Source organism: Arachis ipaensis, chromosome B9 (assembly GCF_059453495.1).
Source record: "Arachis ipaensis isolate K30076 ecotype BB chromosome B9, ASM5945349v1, whole genome shotgun sequence".
Taxonomy (NCBI): Eukaryota; Viridiplantae; Streptophyta; class Magnoliopsida; order Fabales; family Fabaceae; genus Arachis; species Arachis ipaensis.
The window spans coordinates 2,724,451-2,747,357 of NC_142444.1; the positions used below are offsets into that span (position 1 = coordinate 2,724,451).

The 22,907-nt window shown below is 33.3% G+C and overlaps 3 protein-coding genes across 5 annotated transcripts; all 3 read left to right on the top strand.

Moving 5' to 3' along the window:
- The first annotated feature begins 728 nt into the window (after positions 1-728).
- LOC148543532 (uncharacterized) lies at positions 729-2,498 on the top strand. The gene is made up of 5 exons (XM_016320684.3): positions 729-850; positions 972-1,181; positions 1,291-1,419; positions 1,521-1,709; positions 2,180-2,498. Exons 2-5 carry the CDS (start codon positions 990-992, stop codon positions 2,243-2,245), a joined length of 576 nt encoding a protein of 191 aa, XP_016176170.1. The 5' UTR covers positions 729-850; positions 972-989; the 3' UTR covers positions 2,246-2,498.
- A 3,734-nt stretch (positions 2,499-6,232) lies between these two features.
- LOC107618023 (cyclin-A2-4) lies at positions 6,233-11,680 on the top strand. 3 transcript variants are annotated; one of them, XR_001615124.3, is made up of 13 exons: positions 6,233-6,413; positions 7,460-7,801; positions 7,908-8,166; positions 8,735-8,865; positions 9,295-9,387; positions 9,652-9,785; positions 10,048-10,123; positions 10,275-10,351; positions 10,449-10,482; positions 10,655-10,804; positions 10,888-11,022; positions 11,131-11,249; positions 11,364-11,680. XR_001615124.3 is itself a non-coding variant. In XM_016319944.3 (12 exons), exons 2-12 carry the CDS (start codon positions 7,526-7,528, stop codon positions 11,182-11,184), a joined length of 1,419 nt encoding a protein of 472 aa, XP_016175430.1. In that variant the 5' UTR covers positions 6,233-6,413; positions 7,460-7,525; the 3' UTR covers positions 11,185-11,586. The 3 variants fall into 3 exon arrangements, 2 of the variants coding, with proteins under 2 accessions (XP_016175430.1, XP_016175431.1); XM_016319944.3 differs by having other exon boundaries at positions 11,131-11,586; XM_016319945.3 differs by lacking the exon at positions 11,364-11,680 and having other exon boundaries at positions 6,275-6,413; positions 7,908-8,025; positions 11,131-11,362.
- Positions 11,681-12,519: 839 nt separating this feature from the next.
- LOC107618024 (P-loop containing nucleoside triphosphate hydrolases superfamily protein) lies at positions 12,520-16,332 on the top strand. The gene is made up of 12 exons (XM_016319946.3): positions 12,520-12,937; positions 13,571-13,956; positions 14,091-14,170; positions 14,295-14,346; positions 14,448-14,489; positions 14,591-14,669; positions 14,754-14,785; positions 14,871-14,939; positions 15,246-15,320; positions 15,425-15,541; positions 15,645-15,695; positions 15,948-16,332. Exons 1-12 carry the CDS (start codon positions 12,760-12,762, stop codon positions 16,089-16,091), a joined length of 1,305 nt encoding a protein of 434 aa, XP_016175432.1. The 5' UTR covers positions 12,520-12,759; the 3' UTR covers positions 16,092-16,332.
- The last annotated feature ends 6,575 nt before the right edge of the window (positions 16,333-22,907 follow it).

A 22,907-nucleotide genomic window follows, 5' to 3' on the forward strand; every position in this document is an offset into this window, starting at 1 on the left:
CAAATTAAATGGTTCATTCAATCCGATCCAAATCGAAAACCGATTAAAACAGCACTAATTCGGATTTGATTGGATTCTATTTTTTGCAAACCACTGGATTGTATCGGATTTCGGATCTACTTTTCATAACCGATCCAATTCAATCCAAACCACACAATGTGCTATAATATTATTATTTATTATTATATTTACAATTATACTTATAATATGTTCAATTTGTTATACATTTTTCTATTATTCATGTATTATTATTAAATATTTTATGTTCAAAATGTTATTTATTTATTTATTTTAACTAACCTATAATTTTATTTCTATTGTTATGTTATCGTTAACTTTTTAAGATATTGTTAAAACTTGTTATATCATTGTTGATTATTTAAAATTTGATGTTGAGACTTGTTATATGTATTTAATTTTTTTTATTTAAAAAACCGCAAATCTAAATCGATCCAAACCACTTGTCATCTAATCGGATCGGATCGGATTTCCAAAAAAATTTCATCCAATTCAAACCGCATTGCACATAAATTAAGCATTCGAATGACTTTTTCTCTTAAAACCAAACCAAACCAAACCGTACCGCACCGCGAACACCCATAATAAGAGCATGTCATCTTGGAAAGAATACATAGAGCCAAAAGGAGAAAAAAAAAAGTGTGGGATACGCAAGTTTGAATGCCGGGTCGGGGTCGGGGTTGGGGCATGGGCTTCTGTTTTCGGTCTGGGCCACATTGGTGGCCCGAGTCCCTGACCAAAAAAAATCCAAGGTGACACCAATTCAACAGAATCAGAATCCGATCAAAACCAGCATCATCGACCTCTTTGTTCATACGTTCCGGCGAGTTAAGTAAGTACTCCGCCATCTCTTCTCCGATCCACATAATTTGTGATTTTGTGCGTCGTTGAATTGAAACTCCGCGTGTTTCTCTTCTGTTTCTGTGTTATTTATTGATTGATTCTGAAATCAGATTGGCCGTTAGAGAGAGATGGCTAGTGCTGGAGAAAAAAGAGGAAGGGATGATGTGGATGATAAACTGAATAACACGGTGGAAGTAACTTCTTCTGATGAAGATGACGACGACGATTGCGATTCAGAACCAGTTTTTATGCGTCTCTTTAGTAAGCAACTCACTGAGGCTGAACTTTCTGAGTATTATAGCCGGTCCTTCAGCAGCAATGTGCACACAATTTACCTTCTTTTTTTTTTCTTTTTGTTCTGTTTTATTCCTTTTATATAATATAATAATCTAACCTTTTAAGGTTTTGAATTTTCTACCTTGTTTACAGGGATTTGATGTTCCCGAGTTTGGATGTGCATTAGCTGGCGGAATTAGACCCATGAAGCTGGGTGGAAGATATGACGAACTTGTGTGCAATTTTGCTAAGCAAGCCTTGCAAGTCTACAATAACCAAAATGTATTGTCTATGATGGTTTTTGCTTTATTGATATTAGTTTAAGTCTATAATCTCGTTAACTAATGATTATTGTTATTATTATTTGTGTTGTTACCATGTAGAATGCGAATTTTGAGTTTGATCATCTTGTCAAGGCTAATATCCAAGCTGTTTCCGGCTTTATGTATTACATTACTTTTACTGCACGCTCTGGGGATAATGCGCCTCAAACCTTTTGCACCAAAGTATGGCAAAAAGTAATGAATAAGGGAACAGAAGTTAAGTTTTGTGTGATGGCAACTGTTAAGCAGGTATCTGATCTTTTATGGTGTATCTTGGCATATTGTTTGATTTAGTTATGATTTTGTTGTTTGTGTGGGGATGCATTTGTATTTCTATAATGTTTTGCTTTGTAATTACTTTATCATAAGATTTGCATACATTGTGACTTAGATAATTATTTGTGATTGTTAAATTCCTTACCTGAGTAATCATAGTTACTGCCTATTATAAAATCATCAATACTTAAGTGATATTGCTTCTATTTTTTACCTTGTCAAGATATCTCATTTGATTTTAGCATGATCTTCTTGTATATATTGATAATTGTTGACAAATAAAAATTAAATCATGTCATGGCTTCAAGTATTTCATAGTTTTGATTTAATATTTAAATATTTCCCCCTACTTTTCATGTGATTGGTCTATTTTTCTGCATTTGATTATTTGCATTGGATTTAATGTTAGCATGCTGAGATTCAATTTTAATTTATTTATACAGGAAGCTGGTACATATCAGGTGTCAGTCGCGGAGACGAGTCTAGGACCCTGTTCTAGTTGTGTTTGATGGGTCCTTCCTTCAGGAAGGAAAACTCTTTATGGAAGAGTCTAAGTCCCTGTTCTAGTTGTTTGATGGTTTGCTCCTTCAAGAAGGAAAAAACTCTGATGCTTTTATATAATTTTCATACTGATGAAATAGAGTCTAGGTCATGTTCTAGTTGTGTTTTATGGTTTGCTCTTTCAAGAACGAAAACAATCTAAAATGAAATTATATAATTTTAATACTTATGAAACAGATTATAGGTCCCTTGTGTTTTAAACTTTGGCTATGTTGATCTTTACTATATTGTCCCATAAAAAAACAAGGTTAGACCCTTTATAAACCTGTTTAGAGCTCTAATTATACACAGGTTTTTTCAAATCCACGACAGTTTTAGCTGATAAATTTTATTGTGATCAGCAGAACTGCTTAGCAGCCTCTACATTCTTTTGCATTCAACTATACATTATTCCTTTGCATATGAAGTTTTCTTCACTTTGAATTCTGCCCCCATCTATTTCCATAGTTGCCTGTGCTTATGTATTCCTTTTCTGGTTCAAGCTCTCTTGGTTTCTTCTTCTCATTCTCATTCTAAGCCTTGTATTCGTTCTTCATATCCCTGTTGGTGATTGTCTTGCATTGGTTTGTTTTTTTTTTTTTTAATCCATTATTAGAGAGATTTTTATTTGAAAACACTATTCATGTTTTGATTTCATCAACGGCATAGAATGAAGGAGTGTAAATAAACTTGATGGTGAATTAGTGATGTTCTTTGTAATTGATGAATGAATATATACAAGTGAATGAGATAATGCATAGAATATAAATTTTAACTACGATTATACTATATGTACACTAAAATCAATTACCAGTATAAAATATTTGTTGAAATACAAAATATATATTAAAAATAAACTAAATTTACAACACATATTTATACACAAATACATGGTGGGGTGACTAATTTTAGTGTATAAATAATATTTTTGTTTTAACTAACTAATTGAGTAATTAGGTGACTAAATAATTTTTTCAGAACAAAAATATAAAATAAATTATTTTATTGATGAAAAATAACGATTTCGTTATTTTTAGATCTTAAATTTTAAATTGATATGGAATAGACGAATAGTAAAACCTAGATAGATAAATCCATCATTATTATTATCCTCTTTTGTCCTAAACCAATTATTTATTTTCGAGAAAATGAGATTTATACGTGCTAATATATCCAGTGGCATGTAATGTTTCATTTAATCCGAATGAAAAAAAGTTAAAATAAAAAAAATTAGTAAACTAATAAAATAATATTTTAATCACTAATAAATTTATAATTTTTATCATGTGTGAGTTCTATTATCAAAGTATTATTTTATTATATTATCAATTTTTTATTTTAAAAAAGTTTAATCCAAAATAAAATTTGAACTCACATGACATAAACAACCTTCTAAAGGCTAAATTTATAAATTATATTATCAATTTGACATAACTAATATTTATCAGCCGCTTACCCTATGGATTAGATGTATCTCAATTTACTTTTAGTAAATAAACTATGAATAAGAATAATTAAGTATCAATCCTGCTTTAATTAACAAAATATTGCTTTAACCATGTGAGTCTCATTGGAAATAAAGCTATGTTTTTACTTTCTTCACCTAAAAGCTAAAAACTAAAAAGGGGAAACTACTACAGAGAGAATTGTAGTGTACTAGTTTTGGATCTTAGTTGACTTAAACACATTTACCATCTTAGCTTATCATGGACCACCTTGGTGAATGATTCTATTGGTCTACATTTAAATTTAAATAAATTGGATTTAAATAGTAATGCATACATATTTAGCTATTCTAAAACTTAGGACTAAAAAATTAACAATAAGTGTAGCTAGAACTAATGAGAATATTCAAAGGGGTTTGGTTATATATCTTCTATCATAAAGTTGCTAAGTCACGTGCTAATGATATCAAATTATTGTTCCCGTGTTCCTTAATCTTCCTTATCTTATACATGTTCCAAAAAAATTCAAAATTTTTTGAAATGTTTCAATTCAATTGCTTTGTCTTTTACTATTTTAACACACTTCCATGCATCTAGCTACCATAACTAACTCTCTCTTGTGCCTTTGGTGCTATAGTGTGTGTATTAACTATTAAGACATTTGAATATTTGGGATGTTTCAACTTTCAAGTTATTAGTTATCTCACCCCTTCACCTAACATTTCACATTGTGAATTGACAATACAAGAAGGGGAAATATCTTGAAAAAAAAAAAAAAAAAAACTAATATCAATAGTTGAACTAAAAATATATATATTTGGAAGTTCACCATATTCACCAAATTGCAAATTCTATCACCAAGAACTATATATAGTATACTAATTCTAACTCAATTTGCATGTATGGAAGGTTTTGCCGTTTTAGAAGTGTCAATAAATTTCTAAAATAATAACAAAAAAATTTGTATTGCTAATAAAATTAATTCAAAAAAACAAACAATGAATAAATCTAAAAAAAAAATTAAATGTCATAAAAATAATAAAAAATATATTTTTATAAGTGACACATGTTTTTAATATTTGACAAACAATTTATGTGTTTGATCCAAATTTTTATGAAAATATTAGTAACTATTTAGAAGGTATATACTAAAAATCAAAACAAAAATTGATATCTATATTTTTTATTTTTTAAAATTTTTTGTGGCTATTTACAAAATATTAAAAAAAAATCACTTGACATAAAATCAGCAAATTTTTAAAATAAAAATGTCTTATTTTTTTAATCATACTTACAAATAAGTATTGATATAAATTACATTCCAATGACTAACATGACTTTAGTTTTGTAAAATAAATTGATTCATATTTACTGTAAGAATTCTTTGATTTACAGGAGCATATGCTAGCTATATGTGTTCTCGATACTTCTGTAAGAGTCCTCCGACTTACAAAATAGCATTATAGCTAACTATCTCAGGTAGGAGTGGAAAAAGGCCAGGCGGCTTGCCAGGGGCCTGTAGCCTGGCCTGTGTTTGGCCTGGCCTGGCCTGGCCTGTTATAAAATAGGTACAGGCCTAGGCTCTTTTAAAAGCCTTAATACATTAATAGGCCAGGCCCAGGTTCACTAATTAGCCTTATAGGCCTGTCAGGCCTGTCTGGGCCTGTTAAAATATAATTAAATATATAAATAATTATTTATTATTAATAAAATTATGAGATATTTTAAATTTATTATATTTTATTATAAATATTTTTATATATTTTAAATATCTTAAAAGTTTAAATTTTTTTTACAAATATTAAATATATGACATATTACATATAACTATTTTTATTAAAAAATAATTTTTTTAAATAATATTTTTATTTTTGTAAAAAAAAATTAGCAGGCCTTTTAACAGGCTTCAGGCCAGGCCAGGTTGAATAATAGGTCAGGCCTAGTACTTTATAAAAAGCCTATAACAGGCTGCAGGCCAGGCTCAGGTCAATCAACTGTATGACAGGCCAGGCCTGTTAAGAGCAAAACCTGGCCTGGCCTGGCCTGTTTCCACCCCTAATCTCAGGGAAACATTCTCGGTGGTCGCACCACCATCTATCTGACTGTCTTCTTGCATAAATTGATTCATAATAAATAATATAAGAGAATAATAAAATAAAAATTCATTTATAATTTTGAGAATCAATAAATTCAGTTTTTTCAATTGAACCTTTATTTTATAAAACATACATAGGAATCACTTTGAAAATTACTTGAAACATAAAATAAAAAGCTGCATGCATATATATTCAAAACAACTAGTATGTAGTACTAGATCTTACCCTAATCTTACTGCAAATCCTACCATAAATTAAATTACTTGTCTGTTACATTCTGAATGAACTGTCTTAGTCAAACAAATGGTCAACAACTGCCACTGTGTCCCCTTTTTATTATATTATTATTTCAATAACAAATTATTTTTCTTTTTCTCTTTCTATTAAGTTCTCTTTCATTCTCCACCATTGTTTTGGACAAGATTTTTAAACATCCACATCCCGCTCAGTCTCTTCCCATTCCAAAAGCTTCTTCTTTCAAAGAAAAAAGAGAAGAAAGAAAAGAACTTTGGAGCTTTCTCTCTCTGAGCTCCTACCTCTATCTCTCTTCAATGGAGGTGGTGGTAATGGAGCTTTCAAGATATAGATAGACCCAGGTCCTTATACTTCATCATTTGCATTATCTCTCAACTCAAGCTGAAAAAAATGATTAAAAAAAGTTTTTTTTTTCTGGGTTATTAATTTTGTAAGGGTAAAGCCTTTGGATTTGAAGTAAAATGAAGAATCTTGAAGTGAGTTTGTGGTTAATGTTGGCTAATTTTGATTTTTGCTACATAGGTTTGATAGAAAATAGTCAAAATGCTACAAAAGTCAAGAAATGAATAGAAAGTTGGGGTTTTTTTAGATGATTTTTTCACTATCTGAAGATGTAAGAACAATGTGGCTTAAGTAAGAGTGTGTAAGAGTATTCATTTGAATGTGGTTGAGATGAAATATTTAAAGATAACATTTTAGCATTTTATTTCTTACTGCTTCTTAATGTTTAACCTTTTTTATTTTTGTCTTTTATTTTATTTAATTTTTTTTTTCATGTAGCTGTTACATTGCACAAGAGCTTGATTTTTTCATTGGATGAGAATTGTTTAATTTCTTTGTTCTTTAACTTCTTTTACATGTATAATTTTTTAATTAGGCATCTTTTTTATTTTTCTTTCAAATAAACTTATGTTATTGACAAGACATTCTCAATGGAACTCACCCCACAAAAATATTCATGATAGATTTATTATTTTTTGTTTGTTTAGAAGAATTTTCATTGTCCATAAAATCTTAATCATTCTTTTTCAAGTATATGAATATTTTGCTGCAATTAGGCCTTATCTTGATCTGCTTTCTATTGTAATAAAAGAGTCTCTGTGTCTTTGTCTCTTTCTATAGTTATGCTTAATGTTTGTTGTTTAGGGATAAATTGAATTATGTTGTGATTCAAACAGTTATGATATGCTTGGTTTTGATCTACATACTTACTCACTTTCTGAATTTCAAAACATAGAGCAAGAAAAGCTTAAGTTGATGCAGGTGCTTGATAGTTCTTAGTGAATTGGTGTTGCTTTGAGGTTGTTTTGTTGATCCACTTAAAACCTCTAACCACTTAAAAATTATATTGTTTTCTTACTTAGAATATAATGCATTCTGGTTGCAGGATTATTCTTACATCAAGATTTAGTGTCTGCACTGTTTTCTGTTGTGGAACAGAATCTTTGCAGACATGAAAGAAAATAGTGTCACTTTGAAAGCTGGAGAGCTCCCTTGTCGATTGACTCGTGCTCGAGCTGCTGCATTTCGTGCATCAGGACAGCTTCCACCACTGAAGGAACCAGCAAAGCAGAAGAATCAGAAGCAGCCGCAGCTGCGAGCCAATCCAAAAAGAGCAGTTTCTGATAATGCTTGTCTTCAGCGCAAGAAGAGAGCTGTTCTTCAGGATGTTACTAATGTTTTCTGTGAGAATACATACAGGAGCTGTTTCAATTCAACTAAAATTCAGGTTCTTAACAAAAGTATTTTCTTGTTGGTTGATTGATACTGCATTCATGGAAGGTTTCTCACTATCATTGTCCTTGCTGAAGAGTGATGTTTGTGACTACTGCCAGGGTAAGAAGAGCAAGCTGGCAAAGGCTAGTCGAATCAATGTTTCCAAAGTGGCGCCTTCTGCTGCTGCGCAGCAACATGTTCGAGTTCACTGCAAAACAAAGAGTTTTCCGGAGCCAGGTCTTAAATCAGAAGATGCATCTTGTTCAATTAATTCAGAAAACAATGCACTCATTAGGCTAAGTGTGAAAGAGAGTGGCAAGGATGATAAAACTCATGTATCAGGAATCTCTCCTCTGCCTTTGATTTCGCAGAAGAAAGGTTTTTGCTGTTTTTTTTTTATCACAGCCCAAGTCTGCAATGTTTATATGTTACCCTGCATATTAAGTAGGGTGTATGCAATTCTTAAAATTTAAATACTCTAACTTTTGTGATTTTAGTTACCATATTGAATATTGTCTTTTTCAAAAATAGATCATGATGTATATAAAGTGATATTTGTTTTATTAACAATAAAGTGATAGAAAGTGGGTTGGCAAATGTGATTTGAAAATCATATACATAAAACATCTTTGTTGATGTTGTTATGATATATCTCTTCACAAGTACCAAGTTCTATGAAGTGCAAATTCTCATTGGTGATAACATAGCTGACATATATTTGGAAACAATTGAACTTTTATTTGTATCCTGGTTAATGATTTTTGGAAGCATATTGTACTGATCATGGTTAGTCATTATGCATTCAATTGACAATTTTCATTGGGATGTTGAGTTATGAGTTTTTTGTGCCATAACAAAGTGAATAACTTTCACTATTGACATTTTTTCATGTCTTTTTCTCTGTTGTATACTTTTACTGACATGCAGTACTTTGAAATTTTTGCAGCCAAGAAGTGTAGCCCTTTTCCAATTGCATTAAGGGATCCAGAGATTGCTAACATAGATGATGATAATGAAGATCCTCAGTTGTGCAGCCTCTATGCTGCTGATATCTATAACACCTTGCGAGTTTATGAGGTTTGTGTTATAAATTTCATGCCACCATGTGCAGCACTCTTCTGCTTTGTGATCATTACTAATTACCTTGGTGTTCTCATTTCTCTGTACATTGCATACCAAATTTTCTGAAGGAATGCTTGTAATTTAATCTCAAAAAGGTAGTGAATTGTGTATCGAAACAAACCTTGTACCCATCTTTGTACCAGCTTACTAGGAACTATGCATCTTATTGCCTCTATCACCCTAAGAAACCTTGCTCTTAATAAGCAGAAGATAGTTATAAACTTTATAATTGGCATGATGAGTCTTATAACATTATGAGGTTCCTGAATTCTAATAGTTTCATACAACTGGAATAATTAGCATAATTATTCTGTCATATCATATGCTTTTCTTATATATTTTGTTGTCTTGAACTTGTTTGTGTAATGTATTTTTCTTTTCCAGCTCGCAAGAAGGCCGAATCCTAACTTTATGGACACAAAGCAGCACGACATCACTCAAAGCATGCGCGGGATACTGGTCGATTGGCTTGTAGAGGTTTGCATAATTTAATTTTTCTCAAATAATACAATGATGGAATGTAAAGTGTAGCTAAAGATACTAGTGTTACAGATATCATAATGCCACGAAAATAATGTGAAAATATCATAGAGATTCCATGAGTACAATGGAGATTTTAATTTACTGAGGAGACATGTAACTTAACAAATTTATGAGAAAAAGCAAAAGAAATGGAAACTTTTTCTTTGTATTACATAAGCCAAATTGTGTTTTTTACTCCTTCCAATGTTACTTTTTCAGGTTTCTGAGGAATACAGATTGGGACTAGACACTCTTTATCTCACTGTGTATCTCATAGATTGGTTTCTCTCCAGAAATTACATAGAAAGACAGAGACTTCAGCTACTTGGGATCACATGCATGTTAATCGCCTCGTGAGTTCTCGAATTCAATGAAGACTTTTCATGAATTTGCATTCATATTCTTCAAATGAGCCCTTTTATCAGGATATTAAAATTGAGTTTTTCATTTAAGTTGATGCTGCTGTGATTCCAAATTTAGCCATTGGTGAAACATGCTTCTTATGCTAATTGACATCAATTATAACAAGTATTCTTAGTACTCTTATTTTTAAGAACTTTTATCAGTCATTTTAATGTATTTGAAGATGTCAATTTCTGTTTTCTGTGATTGAAGGAAGTATGAAGAAATTAATGCCCCACGAATCGAAGATTTTTGCTACATCACAGACAACACATACACGAAAGCAGAGGTATGTCCATTGCAAAACTCTTTTACACTGATAGTGCATAATAATTAAACTAATTAGAAATTAATGACTGCAGTTTCTTTTACATATATATACACATGATTATGCATAGATTTTGGAACCATTTGCAATGTATAGTTATTGTAAACTGCAGGTACTGAAAATGGAGAGCCAAGTGTTGAAATCTTCTGGATATCAGCTTTTTGCTCCCACTACAATAAGTTTCCTCAGGTAATAATTTTTCATATCCCTATGATAAAGGGAATTTCAAAATGTGATTTTGAAGATCCTTAATGCAATTTCCTTGCTACATTCTTGGTTTTTTTAGGAGGTTTCTTCAAGCTGCTCAAGCATCATCTAAGGTGAAAAATAACATTTTCTTTAACATTTTATTATAATATTTGTTCATAATCATTTATAAACTTGTCATATTTTCGTATCATATAGTATCATATTTGATTCTCAATCCATACTGTGAAAAGTAGGCTTTAAGAGTTAGTTTTCGCAAAACTCATCTTCCGAAAATTTTCGCAGAGTCCGAGCCTTGAATTGGAGTACTTGGCCAACTATCTAGCTGAACTAACATTGATGGAATATAGTTTCTTGAATTTCCTTCCATCTACCATTGCTGCATCAGCTGTGTTCCTTGCCAAATGGACATTGGATCAGTCAAAACATCCATGGGTTAGTACTGTCTCTAATTCATGTCTTCTTTACTTGCATGTGAAGCAAAGTAAAAAAACAAAAAACCATTGTTTATGAAACAGAGTCCAACTCTTCAGCACTATGCTTGTTACAAAGCATCAGATTTGAAAACCACAGTTCTTGCATTACAAGATCTGCAGTTGAATATCAATGGATGCCCTCTAACTGCGATTCGCTCGAAGTACAGTCAAGACAAGGTACAACTTTTGTGCATTATTTGGTTCATATTTTTAGTTTCAGTGTTTTCTATTTTCATAACTTCGCGAAGAAGCAACTAAAAACAACATTTGATTTTGTGTTTTCAGTTTAAATATGTAGGGTCCTTGTCTCCACCAAAACTACCTGAAACTATGTTCTGAAGAATGAAGATTTATCAATGATTGAGATTGACAATTAAATGCAAAAAGGGACTCCTAAGTTATATGTACACTACTCATCACAGAAAATCTTGTTTCTAATCTAATCTTTCCATTCATTTTTTTTATCCTATTCTTTTCTGAATATCTTTGTAAATACATTATTTCATCATTTTGGCTAGGGTTCATGCTGAGTTGTTTGAGATAGAACCACAAAGCCAAGATTAGGCACCTTCTTGCCTTGGATAATTTCTTAACAAAATGCAACATCTTATGCACTGTTGTGACATTTCTCAAACTCAAATGTGATGAATATTATTATTGTTCAGTGGGGATGTAACAAAATGACAAGATCTTAGGCCTTTGGAACATCTTTTGAACTCAAAAGTTGCATGGTTTTAATTATTTAGTGGGGTGTAACAAAATGACATTATCTTTATGCCTTGGATATTTTTGAATTTTTGTGTATCAAAATGACACTATCTTATGCTTTGGACAATTGGGTTCTTATAGCATGTTCTGCTTTTATAGTTTTACTTTGCTATCAATTATCCATTGTTTGGAACTGATAATGTTTTATCTTCAATTATTTTAGATTTTATTTGTAGCACAACTCTCTTAATGTATGTTTATTTTAAAATAATAATAATAATTAAAAAAAAAAATTTTCATTCTGCTTGACTATGATGTTGTGTTTAGTTTCTTGGTATGAGATTATTTGGAAAATTTATCTAAAGATTTTTCCTTTCTTAGTTGATCATTTTCCAAAGCATCATTTAAAAAAAAGTAAAGTTATTTTACATTTAATTATAATTATAATACTAAAATATTTTATTTCACCTTCAAACACTTTATGAAAAAATAGAAAATCGTAACATCTCAATTTTTTTATATAAATTTACTAAAAACAATTTCTCAAACATACTAAAATTCTTAAAAACTGTTTTTTTATTACAAAAAATCCTCCTTCCACTTTTAGACAAGATAATTGCTAAAGACCAATATAACAATATTATTAGTATTAAAAATAAAAAATATTACTATCATTAACTCAAATTACACGACTAATATTAAAAAACTAATTTTCACATAATATTTTTTATTCTATTTATTGTTATTATTATTATTATTTAATCGAAATCACGAATTTTACCTTTCATAGCAATAACTAATTTGCTTCTCAACTCTGAACTCTTTTCGAAGAAGTAAACAATTGAAAAAGATTCCATTTTCATGGGTGAAAATCGAACCTTCAATCACACCGTCACAGAACAAGGTGAGCATTTTCACTGCCATGATAAAATTTCTCATGAATTTTGTCTAAATCAACCTAAAAGATTTCTTTTTTCTCTTTTTTGGGGTTTGAATTTTTATGGTTCTCCTGACCCAATCATCATCATCGTGATCATGATCATGTGCTTATGAATGAACAAGAGTTCCTCAATGGGTCAACGACAAAACCTGATTTTTCAACTCTGCGGCTAACACTCCTTCATTTCTCTCTCTCTCTCTCTCTCTCTCTTTCTCTCTCTCTCTTAGAGAGAAGAAGAAGAAGAAGAAGAAGAGTCACAGAGAAACATGGCTTCTTCTCTGAATGTGTTATCTCAACCATGCCACCCAACAATTTTGCCATCTTTCACTTGTTCTTCTTCTTCTTCTAACACTAACAACATCAACATTCCTTCTTCTAACAATTTCAAATTGCATTTCTCTTCTTCTAAGCTCTCTCACTTCCTAACCCACTCTTCAAAGTCAGGTACTTTTTCTTTTTTCCCCTATCCACTTCCTTCAATTTTCACTCATTTCTACTTGTTTAACTATCTTATCATATTGATTAAAGAAGTTCTCTTTATTTTGTTTAATTAAAACAGTGGTGTTGGTGTATCTTTACTCTGTTATTTTGAGATTTTTTCTTATAAATTTGGAGATTGAAGACTGTGACTCTAACGAATAGCTTAAACTTTTAGGATAAGTGTTTATATGATAAGGTATCGGAGTTTCTATAATCTAAGGTCTATGCAAAACTCATAGCCTGTTAGAAAAAATTGGGATTGCATGTTGGATTATTAGGTCTTGTGTTATGCTAGAGTTTCAACTTTCAACCATAATCTAACTTCTTTCATTCAGAAACAGGATAAGAAATTATGAAAAGAACAGTGACTATTTGTGTTGTGTTTATGATGACTGTGACTGTTTTGATACAATCACTTGCAACATTAAAGACAGCTAGAAGTATTTGATTTTTGTAATATAGACCTCAATGTATGATTGATTGACAACTTGACATTACACTATAACTGTGTCGAAATTCATATCTTCTTTGAAATAGCTGTTAATCTTTTGTTGCGAAAAATTAGCTACCATTTATGATTCCAATTGCTTCCTGTAGGCAGTGGAAATTCATGGCTCCAACACGGTTTTAATTCAACAAATACTGCTGGCATCAATGAATACAGGCAAGGTCCTTTATATTCCGTATTCCCTACGAAACCGGCTCAAGTTTCCTCTGTGCAGGACCTTTTTGAGTTTATATGCTCAGGGCCTTTGCTAGAAAAAATAGGTGTGACTGCAGAGATGGTTGCAGAGTCCATAGATAAGTGGTTGTTATACGGTCGGCTGCTATCTCAATTGTTTCAGTTGAACGAGTTGTACTTAACGGTGCCTCAAAAAGCTAGGATCTATCACTATTATATACCGGTCTTCCTCTGGTGTGAAGATCAGATTAAGCAACATCGGTCGACATTCAAAAATGAAGAAGATATACCTCCTTTAGTGGTGTGTATTGCACACTTCTCTCTTTCCTTATAATGTTTCATTTTCTTTTATGCAGCTTACTATTAATTTCCTTCATCTATACCGAATATTAGTGATGATCAATTAATCATAAATATTTCTGCACTATTGCTCAGATTGGATTTAGTGCTCCCCAAGGTTGTGGAAAGACGACCCTTGTCTTTGCTCTTGATTATCTTTTTCAGAAGACTGGCAGGTTTGCTTTAAACTTTGAAGCAATCGTGTATATTTATTATCCTTTGTTGTACTAATTACTGTCTGAAAGTGAAGTCTGAAGTGTGCTAACATATGACTGATACATCATATGGTGAAATTCTCAGGAAGTCGGCAACAATATCTATAGATGACTTTTATTTGACGGCTGAAGGTCAGGTATAAGAAAATCGCAATCACCTCGTGCCTTTTCCATTAGTGCCACCATCTTGATCTTTTTTTGTTTTGTTTTGCTGACAAATTATGTATTTTGGTTGCAGGGTAAACTAAGAGAAGCTAATCCAGGAAATGCCCTTCTTGAGGTAGTTATCCACATGATTTGTCGAAGAGTAGCAAGTGATTAGTATTGTGCGGAGATATTTTTTGATTGCTTAGAATTTTTTTTTGCCTTGTTGCTTCCCAGTTCCGAGGAAATGCAGGAAGCCACGATCTTCCTTTGTCTGTTGAAACCTTAACAGCTCTGTCCAAATTGACAAGAGAAGGTTTGGACAAAATTTAGTTGTTTATTTTTTTTATTTTTTCTTCAAGTATTTTATTCATAATTCATTGTCATTTGAAGTTTTCAGGTATGAAGATAAAGCCACCTCGATATGACAAAGTAAGGGCTTAGCTTAGACATATTTTCATTATTTTGATACATTTTTGCTTCATTGTTGCTGATGCTTATTTCTCTGCCTCTGCAGTCTGCATTCAACGGAAGAGGCGACCGTGCTGATCCTTCAACTTGGCCAGAGGTCGAAGGACCCCTTACGGTAACATATTATCTATTGTAATTCTTAATCCCTTTCTTTTTTTTCCTTTTTTCCTGACAGATTAATTTCACGTTGTAACCGATGAAGTAAAGGCAAACGGACCAAATCTTACTGATGTCGATTAACATGAATTCTTTATAAGGCTCTAAGGTTGGTGATATCCAGCTTTGGAAAAAAAGAAAAATGGTTTTCTGGCTGAACTAAACTTAAGAGTATAATGAAATTTTTGGGGGTAGCCTTGCCATGAAACAAATACAGATGTCGAGTTTTTAATACTTCAATTATTGTGCATGAATGACTGTCTAGGTTGTGTTATTTGAGGGTTGGATGCTCGGCTTCAAGCCTCTTCCTATGGAAGTTGTGAAGGCTGTTGATCCTCAGGTCAGAACTTGAAATTCATATTTAGTTTGCTTATAGAGCTGTTGATATTGAATATCCGAAGATGCGATCTATGTAGGTTATGTTCTAAATGCTTGTTTTTTCAGCTAGAAACTGTGAATAAAAACCTTGAAGGTTATTATGATGCATGGGACAAATTCATAAAATCATGGATAGTCATCAAGATTAAGGATCCAAGTTGTGTCTACCAATGGCGTTTGCAGGTAGCTCTGCTTTTTGACACCCCTTTACTAAATTGTACAATGTTTATATTCGGAACCTAGTCGTAACACATACGTCTCTGTTGCATGTTGTCCAAATTCGCAGGCTGAGATTGCGATGAGAGAGGCTGGAAAACCTGGAATGTCTGATGATGAGGTCCGTTTATTATTACTCCCTCCATCAATTTAATGACAAATTGATGCCTAAATATAATATCAGAGGACTAAACTACTATCTGATTTAAAATTTGAGGAACCAAATCTATGTTTGAAACCTTTAGAATACTAACTCCACATCCTTATTTATGTTTGCATGATTAATTCAATTGTTTACCAATGACCAATGACCAATGATGTCTTTTCATGACCTTAACACAAGATTGTTTTCTTCATGGTTTGCACTGTGCAGGTGAGAGATTTCGTTTCTCGCTACCTGCCGGCGTACAACGCTTACCTTCCGACGCTTTACTTGGAGGGTCCAAACGGGTCGGATCCGAAGCATCTACTAACTATTGAGATAGATGAAGGAAGAAACCCCATCTTGGCTACTTAGGTTCCCTTATATGAGAATATATTGCTGGCTTTTAAGATTTTGGAGAGAACTCAGAGTGGAAATAAGCCAACCTAGATGCATCATTTTTCCTTGAAATGTACAGTTTTTTTTTCCTCCTTTTTTTTATTGTTTTTTCTTCCCTTCTATAAATACATCACAGCTATTACATTCTAGTGTTCCTGTGTGAAGAATGAATAAAGGAAGGAATTGTGTCCACAATGTGGCCATTTGTTTTTGGCAATCAGCCTTCAAGATAATTAGTCATTTATTTTACGAGTTTCATATTTTTTTTTTGCTCAAGAGAGTTTAGTTTTTTACTTGTCTATAATATCCTTTTTTTTTAAGGATCAATATATATTCCTCATAATGGGTCCTCCTTAGTTGTTAGGAACCATACACACCTATTTGTGCTTTTTTCTTAAGGAATCCTACCTCCTATTCACTGCTTGACATTCGTTAAAATTCAAACCTGCATACAGCATATTAAAAGACACATGATTTACCACTTGAGTTAAAGTCTCGGCAGTCCAGTAGACTAAGGACTAATTCATCGTGGATTGGAGCTCTATTAAAGGGTATGCAATTGGCCAATGAATTATTGCATGCATAAGAAAAGATTCGAATTTTCGATACTTATCTAAGCAGATTAGTGAGCTAACCAATGGACCGACTCAAATTTGGTTAAAGCCTCACCATCTATTTGTGCTTTTTTTTTGGTAAACATAGAGGGCCTAAGCCCAAAGAAAAGAAAATTACAAGTTTATCAAACTACAAGAAGTTTGTATCTCTGCAGCTATTTGTGCTTTACTTTGTAGAATCACAAAATCATCACAGGCCTTCTTTGTTGGGTCTTTCCTCCTAAACGTTTTATATCTAATAAGGTGTTATATTATGACCCAGCCCAAAAAATAGTTTTCTATTATGACAAAGAGGAAAATTCTATTGATTGCGAGAAATGTGGGTGTGCTGTGTATTTAAAATTGGGAGTTGTCCAATCTATCTGGGATACTTAAAATTAAGAGTTGTCTAATCTATTAACCAAAAAACCTCTGCTATAACAAAAACAATTCTGCACTATAAGACATTCGTTTTGACAAAAAAAAAAATTTGAAATAGTTCAGAACAAGAAAAGAATTTGAAATAGTTAGTTCGGGATTGAGTTATTTATTCTTTTTCATGAATTATTAATAGTTTTACCATTCACAGATGAGTAAAGAGAGAATTATTAATTCACCTGATATATGTTATGTTATGATAAATCTCCTCTTTTAATTTGAGGACATTTCATATAACATTTATAGTTTATCTTTTTTCTTAATAAATTATTATATTAACATATCATAGTGTATACCAAGTTACCAACTAAGTATATTTCCTACATACCACATATTTATTAACAGTAACGTCATATGTATGTGCATCTAAGAAGCTATTTCAGAATATTATATAATATATATGCTTTATAAAACTTGTAATTTCTTTTCCCAATAAACATACTCATATCATATAATACAAAAAATTGCTTCAATCATTAGAATACTCTTATCTCTAAATTTTTTATTTTTTTTTATAAAAAAGAGAGCGACTCGAACCCGCGACCTCTTAGATAAATATGAGAAGACTATACCATTTGAGTTATTGCTCGTTTGCAAGATTCGATTTTTCTTACTTGTACAATCATTTTCTTACTAGCTGCCAAATACCAAAAAGTATTGCCAACTATAATAATTCATATATGAATTCTATAGATTACATAATTGGAAAAACTTTTAAATATATCGGTAGTATTTCAGTAAATTTTAACCGTTGATTTTAATTATATATTATATATATTTTTTATAATTAAAATTAACAGTTAAAAGTTACTGAAACATCAGTATACTGATATATTTAAAAAAAAATTATAATTTAAACTTTTAGCAATGAATTGATTGATAGAAACAAGTTTAACAACCAAAACAAAATGGAAGGTGCATTGTCAAGGAAATCCAAATCCTTAACAAAAACTCAAAAGCAAAAAGGAAGAATAACAAAATAACAAATGAATGCTTCCACCTCCATCACACTCACTCTTGGACAAAACATAAGGTTATTGTCATCTCTTCTTATTTCCTAAAGTAGTGGCAAACCATGGCAACATGGACCCCTATTTCTCATATATATATTAATTAATTTAAAAAGATAATAATAATTTGACTAAATGACACACATACATAACCGAGCACTTTTAATATTTTTCGAGGGCATCTAAGATTTTTTTTACAAAAGAACAAACTTTTATTTATAGAAATTTTCAAGTAACATGTGTATATCCAGGAGGAAATATATGATTTATATCTAAAAAAAATGATAAATATCTTGTATATTAAACTATAAATTAAAACTATACGTAATATTCGATTAAAAATAAAAATATTAATTGAAATGTTTTTAATTTTTAAAATTATATAAATTTGCTGCAATACAATAGAGTATGATATATTTTCTTTTTCTTTGAATAGGAGAAGAAGAAACTTAATATACTATAGAAATTTAAGAGTATAGAATTAAGAGTAAAATTTTTTTTTGGTTCTTGACTTTTTTTATTTAGACAACCTATACATTAACGATTGAAAAATGACAATCTTCAATCTACTTCCTATCTTTTTTTTTTGTTAGACGTATGAGTTTTTCTATGAGAATTTTGATAAAAAGTAACAGAAAATACTTACATATGACAATTAGCTTGTATGATATGACTTGTCTTTCCTGTATTGATGATAACCATTTGATTGTGACTGTTTATTTTCTATATAGTCATCAAAATAATGCTGGAGAGAGATAATAACCATTTGATTAGGACATTGTTTTGATGATTATGTAGGAGTTAAGCAGTTTCAATCGAATGGTTATCATTCACGTAGGATTGATGAAGGTTAGGTCATACAAGTTACGACACACGTAAACATTTTTTGTTATCTTTTGTCAAAAATTCTTACAGAAGGACTCATGCGTCTAATGAAAAAGAATGATATAAGGACTTATGCGTCTAATAAAAAAAAGATAAGGGACAAATTGTACGTCATTTTTCAATCGTTAAGGTACAAATTATCTAAATTGAAAAAATATATGAGTCAAAAAGAGGTTTTACTCTAAAATTAAAATAGTGGTTCAATTGATGGCCATGCTAAATTTCATTATCATCACATACATGGGTGGTCTTTACAAAAACCACATAAGCTTTATGGTTGTATCCTATGTTGACATGATTTATGGTGAGAAGAGAAGTTCGATTTTATCATGTCTTGGCTTTATTTAGCTTTAAATTTTTAAATAACATTTTTGGCAATTTATCATCATCATATATATATCTTTTATTTGAAGCCTATAGCCATATATATAGCTATGACCCCGCTCTATGTATTGAATAATTGTATTTTCTTTTCATTTCTTCCCTTTCTTCATTTGAGAAAACACAACTTTTTCATCAATTTCAAATCTTTTCTTCTTTTTGTCACCTTAGAGAAGAGATTGATTTTCTTTCTTTCAACAAGGTTGGGAAAATTTTCACAATGACATTATATATATTGAATCAAATATCATAAGTTATGATATGATATGATTGTTGGTGCACTGTAATGGAAATATTGCAAAAGCATACCGAGTACTTGTTTCGTCTGAATGTAGAAATAGAATAGTATCAATAGAAGTTGGCCATAATTAGCCTAATATAAAATAGAAAAATTTTAGCAAATCTTACAAAGCTGGAAAAATTGTCAAAACTAATCAATCAGATTGATTAGTGAGTTCCCCCGATCAGTAATAGAAGAAAAGGGCGTTTAAAAAGAGATAAGATTCTCGATCGATTTGATCGAATTTTGAAAAGTATTTCTCTCCCTGCCAAGTTTACTACCCGCTAACGGATCCGATAAGAGATTCCAATAGCGTCAGTACTCTTCGCTACCGGTACCGGAAAATAAGGCACAGAGCAAGGGCTCTCTGCTCTATTTGCTTGCAATGCGTTTACCTATCAAAGTTGGCGAACGCTTTTGTAACCTTAGACTCGTTACGCTGTTCGCCCACTTACTTAAAAACTCTCAAATCAGGTTCCCCCTCTTTCGTCAATTAGTTGATCGAGAAACCTCTGCCCAATAGAGCAACGCCAAGAGTGGTCCGAAATGGGCCGATGAGACTAGTCAAGATTCTCCTATAGGTATAATCCTTGTCTTTGTTCTTTTTTCAATGCTTGAGGGACTTCTGCCAATGCTCCGGGTGCAAAGCCCTCAATCAAGACTTGAAAAATTGCATCTATCACAATGCAAGTCAAGAACCGGAAAAGAAGGGAAGCTAGCCACCCCGATGCCTTCTTACTTAACTTTAGGCAGTGCCCATACGTTTCGACGTGGCGCAAGAGAAAGAAAGAGTGATCGAATCGGACGCTGTGCCATTGATTGAATTTCAATAGGCTCTTAGGTGGGCTTGTTGAGATAGGTCAGAATGAAGCAAATGCCCCTAGTGGAAGCAAGTGTACGATCATATTGGTGTTTCAGTTATTTTTAACCGTTGATCTTAATTATAAAAAAAATATATAATATATATAATTAAGGTCAGGAACATTGCAAAAGCATACCGAGTACTTGACGCATTTTGACGAGCGAGTGTGGGAGGCTTCGGCTATCATCCTTATCGTCAAAGGCAAAACCGTGAGGCCTTGTGTGCCAAAGCGGATAATATCGTGCTAGCGGGTGGTCTGGGCTGTTACAGATGGTATCAGAGCCAGAACCCGGATCGATGTGCCAACGAGGACGCTGGACTCCCTTAGGGGGTTGATTGTAAGGTCCCACATCGGTTGGGGAGGAGACCGAAGCATGCCTTATAAGGGTGTGGATACCTCACCCTAGCATGACGCGTTTTGACGAGTGAGTGTGGGGGACTTCGGCTATCATCCCTATCGTCAAAGGCAAAACTGTGAGGCCTTGTGTGCCAAAGCAGATAATATCGTGCTAGCGGGTGGTCTGGGCTGTTACAGATGGTATCAGAGGCAGAACCTGGATCGATGTGCCAGCGAGGGCACTGGACTCCCTTAGGGGGTGGATTATAAGGTCCCATATCGGTTGGGGAGGAGAACGAAGCATGCCTTATAAGGGTGTGGATACTTCTCCATAGCATGACGCGTTTTAACGAGTGAGTGTGGGGGGTTTCGGCTATCATCCCTATCGTCAAAGGCAAAACTGTGAGGCCTTGTGTGCCAAAGCAGATAATATCGTGCTAGCGGATGGTCTGGGCTATTACAGATGGTATCAGAGCCAGAACCTGGATCGATGTGCCAGCGAGGGCGCTGGACTCCCTTAGGGGGTGGATTGTAAGGTCCCATATCGGTTGGGGAGGAGAACGAAACATGCCTTATAAGGGTGTGGATACCTCTCCATAGCATAACGCGTTTTGACGAGTGAGTGTGGGGGGCTTCGGCTATCATCTCTATCGTCAAAGGCAAAACTGTGAGGCCTTGTGTGCCAAAGCGGACAATATCGTGCTAGCGGATGGTCTGGGCTGTTACAGATGGTATCAGAGCCAGAACCCAGATCGATGTGCCAGCGAGGGCGCTGGACTCCTTTAGGGGGTGGATTGTAAGGTCCCACATCAGTTGGGGAGGAGAACAAAGCATGCCTTATAAGGGTGTGGATACCTCTTCCTAGCATGACGCGTTTTGACGAGTGAGTGTGGGGGGCTTCGGCTATCATCCCTATCGTCAAAGGCAAAGCCGTGAGGCCTTGTGTGCCAAAGCGGACAATATATTGTAAGGTCCCACATCGGTTAGGGAGGAGAACGAAGCATGCCTTATAAGGGTGTGGATACCTCTCCCTAGCATGACGCGTTTTGACGAGTGAGTGTGGGGGGCTTCGACTATCATCCCTATCGTCAAATGCAAAACCGTGAGGCCTTGTGTGGAAAAGCGGACAATATCGTGCTAGCGGATGGTCTGGGCTGTTACAGATGGTATCAGAGCCAGAACCTGGATCGATGTGCCAGTGAGGGCGCTGGACTCCCTTAGGGGAGTGGATTGTAAGGTCCCACACCGGTTGGGGAGGAGAACGAAGCATGCCTTATAAGGGTGTGGATACCTCTCCCTAGCATGACGTGTTTTGACGAGTGAGTGTGGGGGGCTTCGGCTATCATCCCTATCGTCAAAAGGCAAAACCTTGAGGCCTTGTGTTCCAAAGCGGACAATATCGTACTAGCGGGTGGTCTGGGCTGTTACAGATAGTATCAGAGCCAGAACCCGGATCGATGTGCCAGTGAGGGCGCTGGACTCTCTTAGGGGGGTGGATTGTAAGGTCCCACATCGGTTGGAGAGGAGAACGAAGCATGCCTTATAAGGGTGTAGATATCTCTCCCTAGCATGACGCGTTTTGACGAGTGAGTGTGGGGGGGTTTCGGCTATCATCCCTATCATCAAAGGCAAAACTGTGAGGCCTTGTGTGCAAAAGCGGACAATATCGTGCTAGTGGATGGTCTGGGCTGTTACATATATAGCTATGGCCCCACCCTATGTATTGAATAATTGTATTTTCTTTTTATTTTTCCCTTTTTTCATTTGAGAGAACACAACTTTTTCATCAATTTCAAATCTTTTCTTCTTTTTGTCACCTTAGAGAAGAGATTGATTTTCTTTCTTTCAACAAGGTTGGAGAAGTTTCCACAATGACATTATATATATTGAATCAAATATCATAAGTTGTGATATGATATGATTGTTGGTGCACTGTAATGGAAACATTGCAAAAGCATACCGAGTACTTGTTTCGTCTGAATATAGAAATAGAATAGTTTCGATAG